This window comes from Aricia agestis, chromosome 6 (assembly GCF_905147365.1).
Source record: "Aricia agestis chromosome 6, ilAriAges1.1, whole genome shotgun sequence".
Classification (NCBI taxonomy): domain Eukaryota; kingdom Metazoa; phylum Arthropoda; class Insecta; order Lepidoptera; family Lycaenidae; genus Aricia; species Aricia agestis.
In genome coordinates this window covers 11,544,441-11,566,048 of record NC_056411.1, presented here as the reverse complement: position 1 = coordinate 11,566,048, position 21,608 = coordinate 11,544,441, and the positions used below count along the sequence as shown (strand labels likewise).

Sequence of the window (21,608 nt, the reverse complement as noted above, 5' to 3'; positions counted from 1 at the left end):
TTGTTTAACATTTATATATTAAAACCTACAAATAAGGATAGTAACAACAAAACAATTCTAATTCTAACTACAATTCCATTATTTGTTTCATCCACGGCTGGCGTTGCGTCTTCTCCATCTGTTTCATAAACTCTACCCCAAATTCCAAAAGCGTATAAACCTGTATCGAAATTCTTCAGTTTGTATTCATATATATTTATGGTGCTTGTATGTTTCTCCTCGAAGGTGTATTCTGAAATCTCCAGCGGCATGATGGCTGTGTCTAAAGAGACGGGGAAGTATGCCGAGTCGGTCGTTTCTACGGCCTCATCAATAATGGGTTTGGGCACTTCTGCGATTATCTCTAACTCTTCAAAAACAGATGTAGCGTTCTCTACATACTTTGGGAATCTGAAAAATAAAATCATTCAGTCTTAGCAAAGCTTTTATTATCCGATGTATCATTTTACTCTATGGCTTTTATGTGCTAAACTTTAAAGCATTAACCCTCAAAACAACTGCCTCTTTTGCCGTAAAAAAGTGGGGATCCAGTATATTCCTGCTTATATATTATTACATATGGTTTGCATGGAATAAAAATACTAATATTTTTGGAACGTTGAATACTTTTGTCGATCGTGGGCAACTCAATAACGCTAGAAAGTAATGAATGATCTATGAAACGAAGTGATTTTCATATCCATACACATAAATACGAATATAATACATAATATTGTATTATATTCGTAAATGCGACTGTCTCTCCGTCTCCCTCTTTACGTCAAAACTGCTGAACCGATTTTGCTGAAATTAGGTATGCAGATACTTTGAGTCCCGTCAAAGGACATAGGATACTTTTTATCCCGGAATAATGTACGGTTCCTGCGCGGTAAAAAAGTAAATCTTCTATTAGACTGGCCATAGACGGACCGCAAGTTGCAGGTGGGACTGACTCCTCGAGCAGTCCGTGTATTGCAGATATGAATTTAGTATGAAGGGGGTGGCAGACGTGCGAGTAAGTACGCGGACTTATGGCTTGACGATCTTAATCGCGTGTGTGTCAGCAAAGAGCCGCGAGCCGCGAGCCGCGAGCCTGAGGGCATGGTAATCCAGTGTGAGCCATTCTCGTGTGTCACCGACGCGAGCCAAGTTCGCGACCTTAAAACCCGCGTACTTTAAGTTCGTACGTCTATCCAGGGCTGTAGCTAGAGTCAAATTTGAGGTAGGGCAGCGTCGGTTACAGGTAGGGCGGAAGCAAAAAAAATCGGTCAAGTGCGAGTCGGATTCGTGCACAAAGGGTTTCGTACCGTTATAGATAAAAAATAGGCCAAAATTGTGTTTTTTGTAATTGAGCCCCCTTTAAATATAAATGTTATTTTAATTGTATTATTAATTAATTAAGTGATTTCGCAAAAATGTCCAGTGCCTACTGTTGCCATTAATATCACTATGCAGCAAAAAAGTCCAAAAAACACGAATCCTTAAATATTGATTTTATTTTGTTTTTAGTATTTGTTGTTTTGATTTATCTCTAGGTCAATGATGTATTCAATTCATTCAATAGTTATTCTTAGATAAGTACTTAAAAAAATTCTGTGACAAAGCATGAGCACTATATCTAAGAACTACATATTATTAAATCCTCAATTACGAAGAACAAGCGAACAATATGGTTAAACTTCTGGATGTAGTGATCCACGAGTAGCGATTGTATTTTGCCCTTTCACCTGTTTTGAGCAGTGAGGTTTTTCGTCGTCAATTTGCTCTTCAACCTTCCGTTTTTTTCCAAAGAAAGCCCGTATATCCATCGCGAAATCAAAGAATATTCAATTTAATATTATGTCAATACAAAAAAGAACTGTATTTATTTTTGAATAAAACACTCTTTACTTTACTTCACTTGAACCAAACAACCAACAATCATAAACAACCTTTCGGTAATGTAAAATGTTTATTAACTGGGATTCCCCGTATGAAAGATTGCCGATATTGCAATCTATGGTATTCACAGATACTATTATAATTAAATGGACGCATCGCTTCATGTAATCGTGATTCAAATGCCATCTATACACAGAACAAAGAATTATTATCGACGACTTCTGTGGCCCAATGGTTGGGCGTGTGGCAGTTTAATCCGGGGGTCGCGGGTTCGAATCCTGCCAACGGAACAAAAAGTTTTTAAAGGTATAATAAAAATCTTAACTATATAATGTATAGTTTATATAAGAATAAAGTATATTTCTGTCTAATACCTGTAATGCAAGTTCTTTAGGTCTTCCTTTTTAGGGTTCCGTACCCAAAGGGTAAAAACGGGACCCTATTACTGAGACTTCGATGTCTGTCCGTCTGTCCGTCTGTTTCCAGGCTGTAACTCAAGAACGGTAATAGCTAGAGAAATGAACTTTTCACAGATTATGTATTTCTGTTGCCGCTATAACAACAAATACTAAAAACAAAATAAATTAAATATTTAAGGAGGGCTCCCATACAACAAACGTGATTTTTCTAACATTTTTTGCTTAACTATCAATGATGACAACAGGTAGGCACTTGAAATTTTCACAAAGGCCTTAATAATATATGTAATTTAATAAATACCTAATAATGAAAGTAAAGAAAAAAAATTAAGGGTTAGGTAGGTAGGTAGGTCCCATACTATTTTTGCTCTATAACGGTACGTGCGCGGTATAACCCTTGGTGCGCGGGTCCGACTCGCACTTGACTGATTATTGGTATTTTTAAGGTAGGGCATTGTGATTTTAAGGTAGGGCATTGCCCCACTATGCCCCCCCCCCTAGCTACGGCCCTGCGTCTATCAGGCACTTGAAAACTGCAGATCGCTTCGACTGCAAGATGCGGTCCGTCTATGGCCGGCCTTACATCCTAACATACCTATGGCCACAGGACTGAATAGTGTCGTTGGTGCATGCGACCACCGAGCACAGCCTGGACCCGCCCGTGGCAACGCCGCTGAAACTCCTCACACCGCTGAAGGCAGCCGCTCTATATCTGTAATACTACATTGAACATTTAAAACGATATTGAAAAGCATAATATATTTTATTATTTAATAATAACCAAATATAGAACATCTTTCTTCTTTGATGTCGGTTAAAAATACCACGTATCGTGATTCGTGATAATATTTTTCACATTCATTTAGGAACTAGAATATAATATTGTAATCCTTCGCGGAACTATTTTTAGAATATTATGCAACATGGAGTTGCTAATAAATAGTCTCCAAGTCCCAAGTTCATGTTGGACTATATTATAATAAAGGTTATGCAAGATATTAGCATCATGTTAATATTAATTTAAACCATGGACTGTTTGAATGTAGAGTTCCGCTAAAATCAATCGTGTTAAGTGTTAACAAAGAAAAAGAGTCGGATTAAATTGATATTTTATTGTTATCTCATCAATCAAGTATCATCTGAAATATAAAAATTTAAATTAGTCATTTGATTTCGGAACTCAGATTTTCAGTTCATATCCCACTCTCTTTCTCGTTTAATGAGCAACAGTTGAAAATTTGTTGTAAAGAATTAAGTTGTGTTATACACATTGTGACGTTGGACACATTGTGACGTCCACTTTGAAAGACGACACTGATATCGAAAGGGAGCGAAGGGCGCTGTCGGTTAGGGCGAACATGGTTGTCAGGAGGTTTGCGAGATGCTCGTTAGAAGTAAAAATGACGTTGTTTAGAGCCTTTTGTACATCCTTCTACACTTGCAGTCTCTGGGCAGCATATACGCAAAGGGCCTACAGCGCCCTTCGCGTCCAATATAATAACGCGTTCAGGATGCTGGTGGGGCTCCCCCGCTGGTGCAGCGCTTCGGCGATGTTCGCGTGCGCACGAGTGGACTGTTTCTTTGCCACAATGCGCAGGCGAACGTCGTCACTGATGCGGCGCATGCGGGGGGGCTCCAACGGCATGCTGGCCGCGCCCTGATAACCCGTATATCAGTCACTGCTGTCGCATGCATGCAGAATACAGACCAAAATAATTATTATTTAAATATTATGTAAGTATGCTTATGTGACTTTTGTTTGTAATTTTTTGATCTTGTACGTATATGAGTCTGGGATACTTGAAATACTTAAATGAAAAAAAAAAAAAAAAAAAAAAAAAAAACTTATAAAGTATCATCGTAGAAATTGATTCTTGCAGTTGACGCACCTACGTCATTTGGTCCGATTATGTCAATTTACAAGAATAGATAACTATCATAAAGTTAATATACCTAGCGGAATAGAGAAACAAAAGCCTGAGCAAGCGAGATGTCACTATCAGTAACACTGCGTGGTAAAATGAGACACGTGTGATACATGACTGCAGCACTCTTTTTTTGAAGACCAGTCGGCACGTGCCGCACGTTGACTATTTAATCTCATAGAATTCATGTTCAATCATGCTTATGTAAGTGTATACGTACACATATTTTTCACACAGATGAAAACCAATTTCGGTTACGTTTGACAGCTCGAGATTGTTGCTCTATTCCGCTAGGTATATTAACTTTATGATAACTATCAGCTAGGAATAACGCGACCAAATTACGCAAGTCCGCCATCTGCCTATGAATCAACTTCTATGATAGTATTGTAGGTACATTTAACTTCTTATCTGGTTAATGCGAATATTTATTAAACATCTTTCGAGATTGCTAAATAATTTTATTTTGGTCAGTCTTATTTTACGATGCTTAATTACTTAATTAAATTTTTGTATGCAAATACAAAACTCTATGCATAAATATCTACATCACAGCTTTTTACATTAAATCAGCATCAAATAAAAACAGTAATTTTAATCTAAAATGTTGAATTTAAATTAATCTTAATTAGAAGTCTTACTATTTGTAATTTAAGTCTTACTACTTCTTATTAAAGTTTTAAATTGCCAATTTAAATTTCAGGCTAATCATCTAACAAAATCTTGTCCTAGTTAGACGAGTTGCCTGCCAATTTTTGTTTTATCAGCAAATTAAGTTTTGATTTTTCCTTCGTATATAACTTCTTCCAGTTCAATATAATTAGCAACATCGTCCTCTCTCTTTTCCCCGGGTCCTCCGTCTCTGTTGTACAATCGTCCCCAAACTCCGAATGCAACGATGTCGTTTTGCGGTTTACTCATTTTAAAGGAAAGATTTGTAAACCCGCCCTTCACTTCACTAATCGAATTCATCTTCTCCGTTCCAGTAAATGTAAAGTTCTTTGGGCTCAGTGGAAACTTATTGTTTCTCAGTGATACAGGATAATATTCGATGTCGCTGCAATGAAGACTGGTGTTATAATGGTCCCTGTACGTCGTCATTGATATTTCCAGCTCATCGATTTCATAATTTTCCTCATTGTGTTTAAACCTGCAATGTAAAGGAATATGTCATAGTTGTTAATAGATTGTAAATTCTGATATTCAAATGATTTATGATTGAATTAAAATACGCAGAATCACTCTTAGCAGTCATCTGTCATACCACTGTTTAAAGTACAAAATATAAGGTTAAAGGTCCAAACAATACTATGACAAGTAAAATTTAATCATTTAGTATTTATAAGCATGCATCATCTAAGAAATAATAGGCTTTAATGAATGGAAATTACTAGATTACCTGTATGGGCAACTTTTTTTGTCGTCAGTTTTGCAGGCAACGACCAAGCACGCGGCGACACCCAGAGGTCGTCGGGAATACGTCGTAGTACCGTCTTGTACAAATGCTCTATAATGATAGCCCTAAAAAATAGAATAAAATTATAAATAGAATTAAAGACAGTGGTGCATGAGGATAAGAATGGTGTAAAGAAAGAAACGACATAAAATTCGTAGGTAGTATAAAATGATTTTTATAAAAAAACATCCTTAGTGGTAAAATACTATTTGTAGAAATAAGGTTAGTGCTTGTTAATAGCGTTTTTAAATTTTAATAAAGAAGCAAAGCAATCATAATAGCAAGCATAAAAAAATAAAATACATAAGAGCTAAGCCAGTTATTGTTAAAAAAATATACAAGTTAGTTATTTTTAATTCTGAATATTGTACAAATAACACATATGGACATTGGACAGGCACTACTATTCAAATATTAGATACTTACCTTGTGAAAAATAATTGTAATACTAAAATAACTTTTTAATTTTCATGCAAATGGATATTAAACACATTCAAAGGCATGCGCATGCAGACTAAATGTGACTGGAAAATTGTATTTGTATTTTAATCAAATTAAATCTCGATTGTAGAAGAAAAATTAAAAAAATCCGTTGTAAGCTTGAAGAATTTAAAACTTATAGTAGTACCTACGCATTATTCCACTACATTGATCAAAATAATAGCTTCTTCGGCCCGCTTGCTGCAGTCCGAGTTAAAGTTAATTCTGTGTTAAAGTGCCTCTTCTGTTATAAATACGAGAAACGAGAGAAATGACTTATACCAGAGTTAACTTTAACATAGACTAGAGTTACACGGTCAGTTTGGCATCAGTTCAGTCCATCAGTCTCAGGCTGTCGCCAGAATGATGGCCGTGAAAGTATACATAATAAAAAATTATCTGTCCCTGAATCAAACGGTTACACGATCATTCTCCCGTCAGTCTGGATCAGACTGATGGACTGAATTGATGCGAGACTGATCGTGTAACCTATGTCTTTTGTTGCCTCAGTCCTTAGACTATAATATGATTTCTATTTTTCAGTTGCATCAGTTTGCCACTCACCGTGTCAGTGTTCCTTTTATTCAGGCGAACTTTAAAGTGGCAAGTGACATCTTTATCTGTCAGGGTTATTTCTTGGAAGCCTGGTGTCAACGTCCTGGTGATGTGAGACGGCAGCGAGGGGTCTGAAATGAGGACGAGGTCGTCCTGAGTGCTGGGGTCATCGTAGATCGGGCCCGGGTATGTACCGCTCACCTTGAATGAGGAAGTATAATGGGTAAAAAACCGGTTTTTAGGTTTTTATTTAGGTACCTTAAAATTGCGATATTTAGGGCCTGTAGGAATCTGTCAAAAAAGTTGTGGATATCCTATGCGGCACTTTATCAGGGAGTGGTGAAACAGGCCCTTAATGAAAAACTTTTGTCGAACAAAGAAGAATTAGAGCAATCAGTGATTTTAATGCTCGTAAGCTTCGATCACTAATATACACTGATCGAAGCTCGTAAGGGAATTAATGGTCAGTTCATAGAAGAAAATAATGTATATAGGTTCAACTGAAACATTAAATTCTGTACTTAGTGCTTTTATATTCGTGATTTCGTGCCTCGTTTAATTTCAGTGTAAACTGTGAATGAGTGTAGGAATGGTAGGTAATGTATTCATAACCCAATTTATTTACTTGGTGGCTCAGTAGGTTTTTGACCTGCAAGTCTAAAACGACAACATTAAGTTAGTCGTAGAGTACAATTAAATAACTATTTACTAATGATTTACACATTTAAGCAAAAACAGTCTATACTAATATTATAATTGGGAAGAGTTTGTTTGTTTGTTTGTTTGTTTGAACGCGCTAATCTCAGGAACTACTGGTCCGATTTGAAAAATTCTTTCAGTGTTAGATAGCCCATTTATCGGGAAAGGTTATAGGCTATATTTTATCACGCTAATAATAATAGGAGCGAAGAAATAGAGGAAAGTGTGGGAAAAACGGGGAAAAATTATTTCAAAGGGCTTATTTAAACGCGCTAATCTCAGGAACTACTAGTTTTATGATAAACGCGTTTTCCGCAACTCCAATCTCCATAATATTTGAAGGTCTTTTTTCGGGAAACGTATGTTTTCTCGTAGTAAATTTCCCTTTCCCTTTCACCAACGTCTGTTAATTTTAGTGGCTTGTTAAAATGGCACGTCTTCTCTTTCATTAGCATGAAAAACGAGAGAACGTGATACTAATTCGAGCATTAATTTTAACAGGCGTAGGTGAAATTGGCCCTAAATGTTTATAGAATTATTATCATTTAAAAATTCGAATCAGAAGTTGTTACCTTTCCTGGTACTTTCGGGACTTTAGCGACCAATAACCGCGTTGTTGGGACGCCTGGCATAGTGCTGACTAGTGCCCCAGCTTTGCCCGAGTATATCCCTGAACCTGAAATTATTATTGACAGTATATTGTTACTTTTCACGCTCAAACAGTATAATATTATATCTCTAGGCAAGTAGTGAAATTTCGAATAATCGGCCAACTGCGAGTCGTACAAAGGGTTCCGTACCGTTATAGAGCAAAAATAGGCCAAAATTGTGTTTTTTATGGGGCCCTTAAATCTTTATTTTATTTTAATATTATTATTAATTATTAAAGTACACATAATTATAACCTTAGCTTTGTGAAAATTTCAAGTGTCTACTTGTTGCCATTGTTGATTACGAGCAAAAAAGGCCAAAAAATCACGTTTGTTGTATGGAAGCCCCCCTTAAATATTAATTTTGTTTTATTTTTAGTATTTTTTGTTATAGCGGCAACAGAAATACACAATTTCAGAAGTCTAGCTATAGCGGTTTTTGAGATACAGCCTGGTGACAAACAGACGGACAGACATCGAAGTCTCAGTAATAGGGTCCCGTTTTTACCCTTTGGCTACGGAACCCTAAAAATGGATTCAGAGAGTTGTGAATTTTATTATCTGCTAATACAGTGACTCTACTGTTAGCGTCGAACTGTTATGTATGTTTAAAAACAGATTCGGTTAACCACTTGTCTTCAACAGCTGTAAACCAAAAAGCATCTCTCTTAAATCCTAATACATATAACATTAGGGGAGCTGTTAATATTGACTTTTACCTGCACTTCCAACACGGACGTTGTTAGCCCCAGCTCCTAGGAAGTTGACGTTCATAGAATAGGCGTACGCCTCTTGTATTTGCACAGCTGAAAACAAGACAATGTCTGTTATAAGGAAATCTTCGAGCAACGAAATTGTACTGGCTGCTCATTGGGATTGGTACATTTTGGTGGCAAAAACTATTCTATGACTCAAAATATTTCCTAATCGATTCAGTGATTTAAACGTGGAGAAGCTACTAACAGACAAACAGAGAAATAGACAGAAGAGTGCGAAAGTTAACAATAAGTATATTTTAAAATGTTAGTATAGATCATAAATGTCTTCGGAGAAAACCAATCATATTATTTTTAAAGTAATTAGTACATTTACAGTACAAGATGACGACTCCGTTGCGCCAAAATTTGTTAATCGTGCGGGAACCGTACATTTTTCCAGGACAAAAAGTATCCTATGCCCTTTCCCGGGAATTTCCATGAAAACTTCAGCAAAATCGGTTAAGCGGTTTGGACGTGTGAAGATGTAACAGATAGACATACAAACAGACAGGCAAACACTTTCCCGTTTATAATATTAATAAGTGAGTAAGCATGGATAAAAAATTACCAGTAAGATAAGGCATTTCCGAGAACCACATGGTAGGGAAGATGATGTCGGTCAGGTTATACTTGTCCACCAACTGTACCGCTGGCACCTGGAACATGAGGTCGAAGCAGACGAAGTGGCCAAACTTCACGCCGAAGTCCGTGCTGAATACACCCAGGTCGGGCTGCAGGGCTGGCATGCGAGTGTACTCCCCGAACAGGTTGATCTTGCGGTACCTGGGAAGGCGCCATGAGAGATATTGGTTCATATGCAGATGACGGATAGCTATGTAATTTGGTCGGGTTACGCTAACGTTATTTTAGTTCTTAGTTAGATCACGACGTACATTCAAGGGCTCCCACACAAAACTGCGAATTCGCATCGCATCGTAAAAATCTGCATCAAAACTCACACTAAAATGACTTTTTTTTATATAAAAAAAATGCGATGCGAGGCGATGCTAATTCGCAATTTTGTGTGGGAGCCCTGCATGAAACGTACAGCGTGATCGAGAATACAGTTTTGGAATTAGTTTCGTTAATGTTCGTTGCTCCGAAAGTCTACTTGTTGTGATAAAGAATAGAGCGTATTTGGCTACTCTGGTCAATATCAAGTGTGGATTGATTTTGTGTCTGAAGAACGTGTTTACAGCTATTAAGCTCATCTAAATTTTTGTACCTTTCTATAAAGTCTCCTGTTATTTTTGTACCTATTTATAACTGCTCTTATAAAGTACCTGTCAATAACAGCTCCTGTCCTGTCGAACACTACGTTGGTGTTGAACAAATATCTCTCAGGCTCGGGGCAGTACTCGCTGTTGTCGTGAGTGCAGTCGACCAGCTCTTCTATGTTTATCACCACGTATATTGCGTTCTGTCTGGCTGCTGAGGATATGGTTACCAACACCTGTAAATAAGGGTGTTTCGTGGTAAGTTTGGTATAAAACCTCCTTTGTAATAAAAATATTTATAATGTGTGTTTATACTGTTAGACCCAAGAAAAGGTGGCGCGACGAACTAGACGCTGTTGATAAAGAGTGACCAAACACAGCAAAGGATATAGACGTGTGGAAGGAAAGAGGGGAGGCCTTTGCCCAGCAGTGGGATACAAACGGCTAATTAGAATAGAATACTGTGTATGAACATTATATTGTATATATTTCGAATATATAAAATTCTCGTGTCACAGTTTTCGTGCGCGAACTCCTCCAAAACGGCGCTCTACCGATTTTAATATTTTGTATATGTTCATTCGTTAGGCCTCAGAATAGGTTTTTATCTACTTTTTATATTGATACAAGAAATAATTTATCAGCTGGTTAATATTATAATATTACGTCTCTATAACATGGATCGAAACATGATACTATGCTCTTTTAACCAAAAAAACTATTAAATGTCATTCATAATATTCAATATTCATATTATTCGTTTATTTGTAGTGTATAAGTAGAGAATTGTAAGTTCTATCTCTAGATAACCATAGATTTTATCTGAAAAAAGTAAAGTGTTTTGATGTGATTCTGAAGTTATTATGATTCGCTCACCTCATCATACAAATCTGGTCGAAGTGCGGGTACTGGATAATCCTTCAGTATCCCATGTATGGGAACAACGACGCTTCGCCCTCTAGATAGAGTTAGTTCAGGGAACACGATGATATCTGCATTCTGTAATTATAAAAAATATTGTTAAAAAAACAGCCGTAGTTGTTTACAAATACTCCGAATGATTTCTAACGTGACTGGAGCCCTGACCTTATTTCTAGAGAATTTAGATAGTGGAAAAATGCGTGTTAAGCTTTTAAAATCCTTTTCTCTTGAAAAGGATTTTAAATGTTAGCGTTTAGGTTAGTACCTAGAAAATAATACTCTTGTATTATTTTCTAGGTTTATGCTATATGCTTCGATGTAAAAACGAAAAATGGATTAAACAGGTAACAACCTGGATCCCGAGAGACGGTTTCAGGAGCCGAGGCCGTAAAGTACATAGATGGGAGGATGACCTAAAGCTAACCTTGGGCCCGCTTTGGCTAAGAACTGCATCCGATAGAAAGCAGAGGAAGGATCATTAGCGTTAGCACGGCGACCAGCGGAAATGCGAAAGTATGGACAAACTGTGGAAATGAACCTAAGGTGCCGTTCCGATCTTTTTTCGTTCCGAAAAATTCAATTAAAATGCCACTTTATGACACACTATAGTATATGTCATAATGTAGGATATTATTTGAATTTTTGGAACTATAGTCTGTCATAAAGTGGCTTTTTAATTGAATTATTCGGAACTAAAAAAGATCGGAACGGCACCTTAAGTTCATCTCCACAGTTTGTGACTATAGTCTGTCATAAAGTGGCATTTTAATTGAATTTTTCGGAACGAAAAAAGATCGGAACGGCACCTTAGGTTTATTTCCACAGTTTGTCCATACTTTCGCATTTCCGCTGGTCGCCGTGCTAGCACTAGGAGGAGGCCTTTGTCGTGAGACACGCCGACCGTCGCGATATGTTATAAATAGTTTTTAAATAATGTATAACCGAAACTTGTAGCTGGTCTTGAAATAAAGGCTTTATTTATTTATTTAACCTAAACGCTTACATTTTAAACAATATGATTTGTGTTTGAAAATGTAGCATAATAGCTTCCAAGCTCGCTCTACATTTCAAAATGTAGAGCGAGCTTCACAAGACTCTAGAGTCTAGACATTTAGCCACAGAATGCTCTACTCTTTTAGACAAGCTTCTAAATCCGAAAGTAACCGTGTCTGTCTGTCGCTTGCCTCTACAGTAGCTCTACAATGAGTTTAAAGCTATAGTTTTTATCGATACTCGATACCGACTACGTAAATTTTTAGTAAGTATGGAAAATTTTACAGCGCCTTTAGCGGTCACTTGCAGAACTAAAATGGTTATACTTAAAATTTACGTAGTCGGTATCGAGTATCGACAAATATAGCTTTATACTCATGGTAGAGCTACAGGCGTAAAAGTGTTAAGTATTGGTAAAGGACATATAATATTACAGACAAATGCAAAGTTATAACGCGATGAATAAAATCCTTCGTCAATAAAGTTGAGGGCATCTTTTACCTGGCCACTAGCGTCTTTTATGAGATTCGCATAGTTCTGAAGGTTCGCTGACACATCATTTGAGACTTGATACTCCACCACCGCGGCTACGTAGTGGTCGTCTGCCGGGGTCGATCTCTGGAAACAAAACGACAGAAAGATTTTAACCTTACTATCAAGATAAAATTATTTTGAAATACTTATTAGAATTATCTTATATCTTTAAACGACCAATTCTTGTATCTTTCTTCTATATATTAATACGTGAGAGAAAAACTTTGTAACCCTTTTCACGAAAAATGGGGAAACGTAGGTGCATGAAATTTCGCACAGTTATCTATATCTATACTATCTATACTAATATTATAAATGCGAAAGTATCTCTGTCTGTCTGTCTGTCTGTCTCGCTTTCACGGCAAAACTACTGAACCGATTGTAATGAAATTTTGTACACAGATAGTCTAAAGCCTGAGAAAGGACATAGGCTACTTTTTAACTGGAAAAAGGGGTTATAAGGGGGTGAAAATGCGTAAATTTGGTCAAATTAAGTTAGTTCCAAAAACTCAAAATAGATGGCGCCAAGAGTCCCCTAGATCGCGCTATCATCGCTTGCTCATGAGTATTTCTATAAGAGGTGGTACCCTGTTAAGATACGTTTTTCGATTCTTTCGATTGTTATAAATACACGTTATTAACTAATAAGTAATAACTCACCTAACCAAGTTAGATATCAAATTCAAAAACAACAGCGCCAAAACTACTGAACCGATTGTAATGAAATTTTGTACACAAGCCTGAGAAAGGACATAGGCTACTTCTTACTGGAAAAAGGGGTTGTAAGGGGGTGTTTATGCGTAAATTTGTTCAAATTAAGTTAGTTCCAAAAACTGGAACAGATGGCGCCAAGAGTCGCCTAGATCGCGCTATCGCTTGCTCATATGTATTTCTATAAGAGGTGGTACCATGTTGAGTTAATATTTGCGATTCTTTCGATTGTTATACATGTTATTAAATAACTTACCTACCAACATAGATATCAGAAACAGTCTGTCTACCAATAATAAATAGTTTATGGGCATTGGGCAAAGCTAAGGTTGTGTAATGCATTATGCAGCTAAGTTGTGTAACGCTATATAAGCTTTAAAATTTGGTATAAAAAAGTTTAATTAAGTAAAAAAAAAAACATATTATGTGCACACTACACGGCTGTTTTGGGTATTTTGATTTAAGGGGTACCAGGGTTTTAAAAAGCTTTTGACACCAATTTTGTTGACACCGCGCGCTATAAACTGAAGTCCACGCGGACGAAGTCGCGGGCAACAGCTAGTAGTTTATATGGTGAAGGAGTGCATCAAGCTAATATTATTTTAAAATTATGCTTTTATCTTATATATTTTTAACAAATAAAACGTTACACACACAACGACACCACTACTAGGAAAAATGACAGATTTTTGAGTGACAAGCCTATACACACGAATTATACTCTTTTATTTATGGTTGAAGTCTGTTGACAACAAGTTGACAAATTGAAAATGGATTATTGTTTTAAGCGGCCAGTCTGAGTTCAGGTGAGTCCCAGAGACAAGAATTGAAAAAAACTATGATGAAGTCAATATTTTTTACAAAATATAGGTAGTAGCACAGAATAGATAATAGTACACATAGACTTAATATATACTGTAGTACAAGTAGTAGTTGTCCTAATGTCGTTGCAAGTAAGGTCGAATTTCGACCATTGGGCGATCTCTAGTATATATAAATATATAATTGATATCTCGGAATCGGCTCCAACGATTTTCATGAAATTTAGTATATAGGGGGTTTCGGGGGCGATAAATCGATCTAGCTAGGAATAATTTTTAGAAAATGATATTTTATTCGTGTTTTATCGAATACCGAACAAAGCTCGGTCAAATAGCTAGTGTAATACTTAAGTAGTAAGTTCAAAGGTTTTAGCATAGAGAAAATATTATGTATAAGTAATGTATATAGCATATATTATGCATGTCTAGTCTCTGGTTTTAGTAATTCAAGGTGCATAAATTGGATATGTTATTGGCCGCTAGCGTCACCGGACACTGAAATTATAGTACTGTATCAAATTATCAATCATAGCATATCCTAGCAGCATGTATGTGTCAATTCATATTTAGTCCAGTTCATCTGATGCTGGCTACTGGATTCTGGCGCTGAATCTGTACGGTGTCAGTTATAAAACTGACACCGTACAGATTCAGCGCCAGAATAACTAGATAACTACTTAGTTTAATACTATACTTGTATTTGTTACTACAAAACGACAAAATAATTAAATCCAGTCCACTATCTTGTATTTCTCTCACGTGGGAGAGCCATGCTTCGGCACGAATGGGCCGGCTCGACTGGAGAAATACCACGTTCTCATAGAAAACCGGCGTGAAACAGCGCTTGCGCTGTGTTTCGCCGAGTGAGTGAGTTCACCGGAGGCCCAATCCCCTACCCCATTCCCTTCCCTATCCTCCCCTATTCCATTCCCTTCCCTTCCCTTCCCTACCCTCTCCTATTAACCCTATGCCCTCTTAAAAGGCCGGCAACGCACGCACTTGCAGCTCTTCTGATGCTGCGAGTGTCCATGGGCGACGGAAGTTGCTTTCCATCAGGTGACCCGTTTGCTCGTTTGCCCCCTTATTTCATAAAAAAAAAAAAAAAAAAAAATGCGTGCTACGGACTACGGTGACGACGTAAATCAACACAAAGAGTTAATACCTAGGTGGGTATTAACTCTTTGTGTCAAAATTTATTCGTACCTAGGTAGGTACGGATGAATTTTGCAACCTACCTTCTTCAAAAAATTTAATAATTAACGGCCGCACTCAGAGCCAGATGATTAAACTTAAATTAATGAAGAGTTTGTCAGATAATGTATGAGACTTATGTCAAAATCTTAATTGAATTACAATTAAGTAATTAATATTCGTCTCTGCTTAAGAGAACGGCAGTTAGTTTTAACTTTTAACAGATACCGTTCTAATAAACGCCTGTGCAAATTGTGTTCGTTTTGATGATATGCGAATTACGAACACAAATACTGTGCGTTTGGCACAAACGGGCAATATAGAAATTAGAATAACAATTTTACAACTTATAATCGTACGAGTATTACTCATACGTTGACAAACAACATAAACAATGCAATGGGATGGTTTAATGTACTTATGTATAAAGATAATAATTATAAACGGCGTTGATAAAGGAGTTATTATTGTCATGCAAAAAATTATAAGTAATTAAAATGTTTAATATAATTATAGTATAGTACTAATATTATCATAATACTTATATTATTTAATTTTTTTGTGAAATCTTCGGTTTAAGAAACAATTTAAGAAACAAAGGCCCATACAAAAGTTATTTTAGGATTTTGTGACTGGAAAAAATTGAATAACTTCGTTCCGAGTCATTTCGATGTAAACAAACATTTCAGTTCGCCCATTTATATTGTGTTATATTATTTGACTATGTCATTTAAATTCTAGGTCACACAGATTTGTTCACACTTGTTCAAAATTGAAAGGGAAAATAAATGAAATATCAACTTACTTGCGTGGAAGCGTGTAGGACGCACAGTAGGACGGATAGCGTGGTAAGACGCGACATCGCGCGCGGGGAAGTACAGTTATTCTGGCTGAGGCCACGAGACCACTGGCTTTTATGTTTGACGTGTGACGTCGCGTGCGAGACGACATTATCTGTTTATAATATTTGTTTTGGCTGTTTATCACACTATCACACAGCTGCTCAGTTATGATTTTCCTTGGGCACATCTATCGGCGTACCCAGGTTCTGGGCCTCGGGGGGGGGGGGGGGGGGCTAATCAGATTTTTCATAAGTATTTATAAAGAGTAAAAAATTAATAATTTTTAGTTGTAAAAATATTGTATTGCAAACAAATAACAAAAATTCGTTTTCTTAATTTTTAATTTTTATAGATAAAGTACTAGATAATGTACTTAGTAGGGACGTCAACATGATCCAGGGGGGGCAGCCGCAGCAGCTGCCCCCCCCTGCTTTTTGCTAGATGACGCCCGCAAGTCCGTTGCGCCAATATTAGTTTATGGTGCGGGAACCGTGCATTTTTCCGGGATAAAAAGTATCCTATGTCATTTCCCGAGACTCAAAGTATGTCTGTACCACATTTCAGCCAAATCGGTTCAGCGGTTTGGGCGTGAAGAGGTAAGACAGGCAGATACACTTTCGCATTTATAATATTAGTAAGTATAGATTTTTATTAAGTGCATAAAATATTCTACATATTATATGACGAGCTTTTGCCCGCGGCTTCGCTTGCGTTAAGAAGTATTATTTATTATATACAAACTTTCATCCCCTATTTAAACCCCTTGGGGTTGGAATTTATCAAAATCCTTTCTTAGCGGATGCCTACGTCATAACATCTACCTGCATGCCAAATTTCAGCCCGATCCGTCCAGTGGTTTGGGCTGTGCGTTGATAGATCACTATGTCAATCAGTCAGTCAGTCACCTTTGAGTTTTATCTATACTTATAAAATTACATGTCCTGACTGACTGACTGACTGACTGATTCATCATCGCTGAGCAAAAACTGTAAAAGTTACAGCCACAAAATTTGGTGAATAGGGTTGTTTTATTAAGTAGACACCCACTAAGGAAGGAATTTTGAAAATTTTACCCCGGAGGGGGTGAAATAAGGGTTGAAAGTTTTAATGAAAGTCCGTCATTTCTTGAGTTAGAAACATGAAACTTTATTTTTGGGTTACTGATTAAAAATGAATGGATACGTATTTAAGCGTTTTTGGAAATTCTACCCCTAAGGGGGTGAAATTGGGGTTGAAAGTTTGAATGAAACTCCGTTATTTCTTGAGTTAGAAACATGAAATTTTATGTTTGGGTTACTGATTAAAAATGTTTGGATACGTGTTTAAGCGTTTCTGAAAATTCTACCCCCAAGGGGTGAAATAGGGGTTGAAAGTTTAAATGAAAGTCCGTCATTTCTTAAGTTAGAAACATGAAAGTTTATTTTTGGACTGCTGATTAAAAATGAATGGATATATATTTAAGGGTTTTTAGAAATTCTACCCCCAAGGGGGTGAAATTGGAGTTGAAAGTTTAAATGAAAGTCCGTCATTTCTTGAGTTAGAAACATGAAACTTTATTTTTGTGCTACTGATTAAAAATGAATGGATACGTATTTAAGTGTTTCTGGTAATTCTACCCCCAAGGGGGTGAAATTGGGGTAGAAAGTTTGAATGAAAGTCCGTCATTTCTTGAGTTAGAAACATGAAAGTTTATTGATGTTTGCGTTTGACGTTTGCTTAAATAGGGTCCGTTTTTACCCTTTGTATAAGGAACCACAAAAACAAAAAGGAGAAAACTATCCATCTTTGTTATTATACTATGTTAACGCGGATGAAGTCGCGAGCAACAGCTAGTATAATATATAGACTTACTATCATATTGTGATCGTAAATACGACACTTAACATAATATTTCAAGAAAGAAGAGACATTACAATTTACATTGCATTTAGTAGACTAAAATCTAAATAACAATATTCGCCCATGACTATTAACAATGTCGGATATGCAAAATCGTCATTTTTGTTTTATTTCATAAAATATGTCCTTATAACCAAGGCTATCATGAGCTGAAAAGAAAAAATCTATATTATGCGTAGTTTCTGAAATAGCCACATTAAAAATGTTGTTTATTACTAAGATAGCCCGCTAACAATGTCGGATAGTCACTACCTACGTTATTAACGGAACGCCGAAGCGAGCAAGAGCGCACGATGTGCCACATCCGACTATGTTAACGGAGGGAATGGACGTCGCGCTGTCACTTAATTTTTAGCTACCGTAGTTATATTTTTTTACTTTTCGACGCCATTTTCAATGTCTACAAGATCAGCACAGCCAATTAAAACTTGGTACTCAACGAAATTAAGAAAAATATAGTAAACGGCAAAAATGCTGATGGTAATATTATGTCTAAAGCTAACGCTAGTGCGGAAAATGATACTTACTATTCTTTATAATCTTTTTAAATATTTTTAACAGTATAGCTTATGTTTTATTGCTTTAGATTTGATTATGAGATGAATTCTTAACTTCATCAACATTAATTTATCGTAGGTAACTTAAAATTGTAGGATGTACCACATCCAACGTTCTTTACCGGTTTTTCAAATGTGTAAAATGTCGGTGGTACCACATACGACATTTTTAATCGGTTTTATAAATGGTTAAATTGTCGGGAGTGCCACTTCTGGCATTATTATGTGGATTTAGAAATTGGTAAAATGTCGGTAGTACTAAATCATAATCATTTCATTTACTTTTCTTATTGATTAAATGGCGCTTGTAGTTTGTACCATATCTGTCGTTGCTTACCGACTTTTAAGAAATTTCAGAAGGCTTTAAAATTGGTAATTTTTGTGCGAAAATTAGGTTTTTGTTGGCACATGTCATACATAATGAATTAATATATTTTTTTATTTATTAATCGTATTTTTCATGGTTTTGCGATTTGGTGACTAGTAGCCGCAATAAAGCCAGACTTTCTTGGCATTTTGCTATTAAGCATTACTTTGTCGGTACCAGTCCCAAAAGCTTCAGATATTCTGACATTGACTGAACTCACGATAAAATTAGCTGGTACCGACTTCGAATAATGAAGACTGTAGTATGTACAGAAATAGTTGAGATTTAGACGAATTCTGAAAAAGGCACTATTATAGAGTAAGAGTTATTTAATACTTTTTAGTTCATATTATTATTGTTTTTACCTTGGAAGTCGGTTTTAATTTTTTGTTAAAAATAATAATTCACATCCGACATTGTTAATAGATATGGGCGATATGTCTTGTATTTTCTTTCCGCTTGATACAATTATCGCCCAGCCCTGGGTAATGGGTTACAACTTTACAAGTACAACTTACATAATTCACATCATATTAAAATGTGTTATGGCATAATGACTTGAGTTATGAATCATGCTTGGATGCGGGGACGTCCCTTATAGAGTTCGAGGTGACATAAGGGTATCTCTACAACTTTTTATAACCGTTATCTATAATTTACTATTTTATACGGTAGGTATATTTTCAAAAGCATTTTATCAGCGACGTGATAGCTATAATGATTATATTGTGAATGAAAATCCTTTTGATTTGGTTTTATCGGTTAATCCCGATGTTCGTTCCCCGATGTTTTCGCGATTTTCTCAACAAAAACCCGAAAAATACAAAAAAACACAGCGCCGATAAGGTTTGTGTGATTCGAATTAACGAAATTTGTGAACAAAGTGTTATTTTACAGGAGTTTTAAGATTGCTCAATTAAATTTTAATATATTTACGCAGAGATAACGACATCAATAAAGATAAATAATATTTAATATATTAAGTATATTATTACTTTGTGTTATCTTCCGATAAGGAACTAGGTTTCTTATCAAAATTAACATAACCTAATCCCCTATGTTCCAAAGATTTTTCTCAAAATCTCTAATATGAACCTTCAAAAATGTTTACTTATTTCATCGATAAGCTCTTTAAAATCCGAGCTTTTTTCCCATATAACTGTTATTAACATTACTTTAATTTAAAATCTAGGTATATCAAAATTGATGACTTAATGCATGATTAGCTCAGGTATTTTTGTTGCTGTGCAAGTGTTTTTTTAATCCAAATAAATGGCCGTCATAAAACATAGACCGTACGTAAGGATGTGAAATGGCAGAATTAATTATAATCATAATATTGCTAGTCAGTGAACCGCCAAAGCGATTTTATAGCTAACGAGACTTCATCAAAATTGACTCATTTTAAATGTTACCATAAACCTAGTTAGTAATAAAAAATCGGCTAAGTGCGAGTCGGACTCGCGCACTAAGGGTTCCATACCATTATAGAGCAAAATTAGGCCAAAAATTGTGTTTTTTGCCAAAAATTAAGGGGGGCTCTCATGCCCCCCTTAATTTATTATTTTATTTTAATATTATTATTTATTATTAAATATTAAAGCACACATATAACTAAGGATTTTGAGAAAAATTCAAGTACCTACCCACCTGTTGCCATTATTGATATAGAGCAAAAAAGGTACAAAAAATCACGTTTGTTGTATGGGAGCCCCCCTTAAATATTAATTTTATTTTGTTTTTAGTATTTGTTAATATAGCAGCAACAGATATACACAATCTGTGAAAATTTCAGAAAACTAGCTGTAGCGGTTCTTGAGTTACAGCCTGGAGACAGACGGACAGACATCGAAGTCTCAGTAATAGGGTCCCGTTTTTACCCTTTGGGTACGGAACCCTAAAAAAATATATTATAGTCTATGTGGCAGAGCTGCAGCCAAGATATTTTTTGTAACTATGTAACATAGAAAACTTTACAGCAAATAATGTAATTATCTTTACTCTAAATCTAGTGGTAAGTACTAAATGCATAGCGAACTTTGTGTCGTTGTATGAACATAATTGATATGAAATCATACAGTAGCTTGAAATTATATCTAAGTATTAGAAAATCAATATTTTTAATGATAAAATGCATTTTAAGCTTAAAAGTATGGTATGTATTTGGTGTAACAGCTTTAATATTAATTTTTGTTTTGGGCTTCTTACCGCCACTATGTAAGGCTAATCAGGGTAAATCCAGACCCAGGGTAAGTCCGGATAATTTAACTTATCAATAAATTAGTCGGTGTTTTTTTTTGCCTGGCGCTACAGGCATATACACCATATTGCACTGCAACCGCAAACTGTAATATCGTACCGTAACCGTAGTTTAATTTAGCGTTAACTTCAATCATCCGGACTTACCCTGTATCCGAACTTGCCCTGATTACTATGCATCACACCTTTGTCCGAGATCAGAGGGCATGCCAGTTTTCTCACTTATATCTCACCACTGAAAGTGTGGAAGAAACGGGAGAAATTATTTGAAAGGGCTTATTTGCACGTACTGGAGCAATTTTTATGTTATTTGGTACACATGAAGAATAGACCACGTGAAAAGACATAGGTTTCTTTTTTTGCGGATTAATGTACGGTTTCCGTGACATTCGTAAATTACGCGGGCGAAGCCGCGCGAAACATCTAGTAGCTTTATAATTATGTCCAACTTCGGTCCTGTAAAAAACCAAGTCTGCGTCATTACACCACAAGCC

At 36.1% G+C, this 21,608-nt stretch overlaps 1 protein-coding gene across 2 annotated transcripts; it reads right to left on the bottom strand.

Annotated features, from left to right (window-relative positions):
- On the bottom strand, nucleotides 1-16,122 carry LOC121727904 (vanin-like protein 1). 2 transcript variants are annotated; one of them, XM_042115950.1, is made up of 10 exons: nucleotides 15,996-16,122; nucleotides 12,435-12,551; nucleotides 10,896-11,018; nucleotides 10,086-10,255; nucleotides 9,371-9,585; nucleotides 8,764-8,850; nucleotides 7,967-8,070; nucleotides 6,705-6,896; nucleotides 2,875-2,999; nucleotides 1-390 (listed from the first exon to the last, which is right to left on the bottom strand). In XM_042115950.1, exons 1-10 carry the CDS (start codon nucleotides 16,050-16,052, stop codon nucleotides 12-14), a joined length of 1,569 nt encoding a protein of 522 aa, XP_041971884.1. In that variant the 5' UTR covers nucleotides 16,053-16,122; the 3' UTR covers nucleotides 1-11. The 2 variants fall into 2 exon arrangements, with proteins under 2 accessions (XP_041971884.1, XP_041971885.1); XM_042115951.1 differs by lacking the exons at nucleotides 1-390; nucleotides 2,875-2,999 and adding exons at nucleotides 4,676-5,354; nucleotides 5,604-5,725.
- Between the last annotated feature and the right edge of the window lie 5,486 nt (nucleotides 16,123-21,608).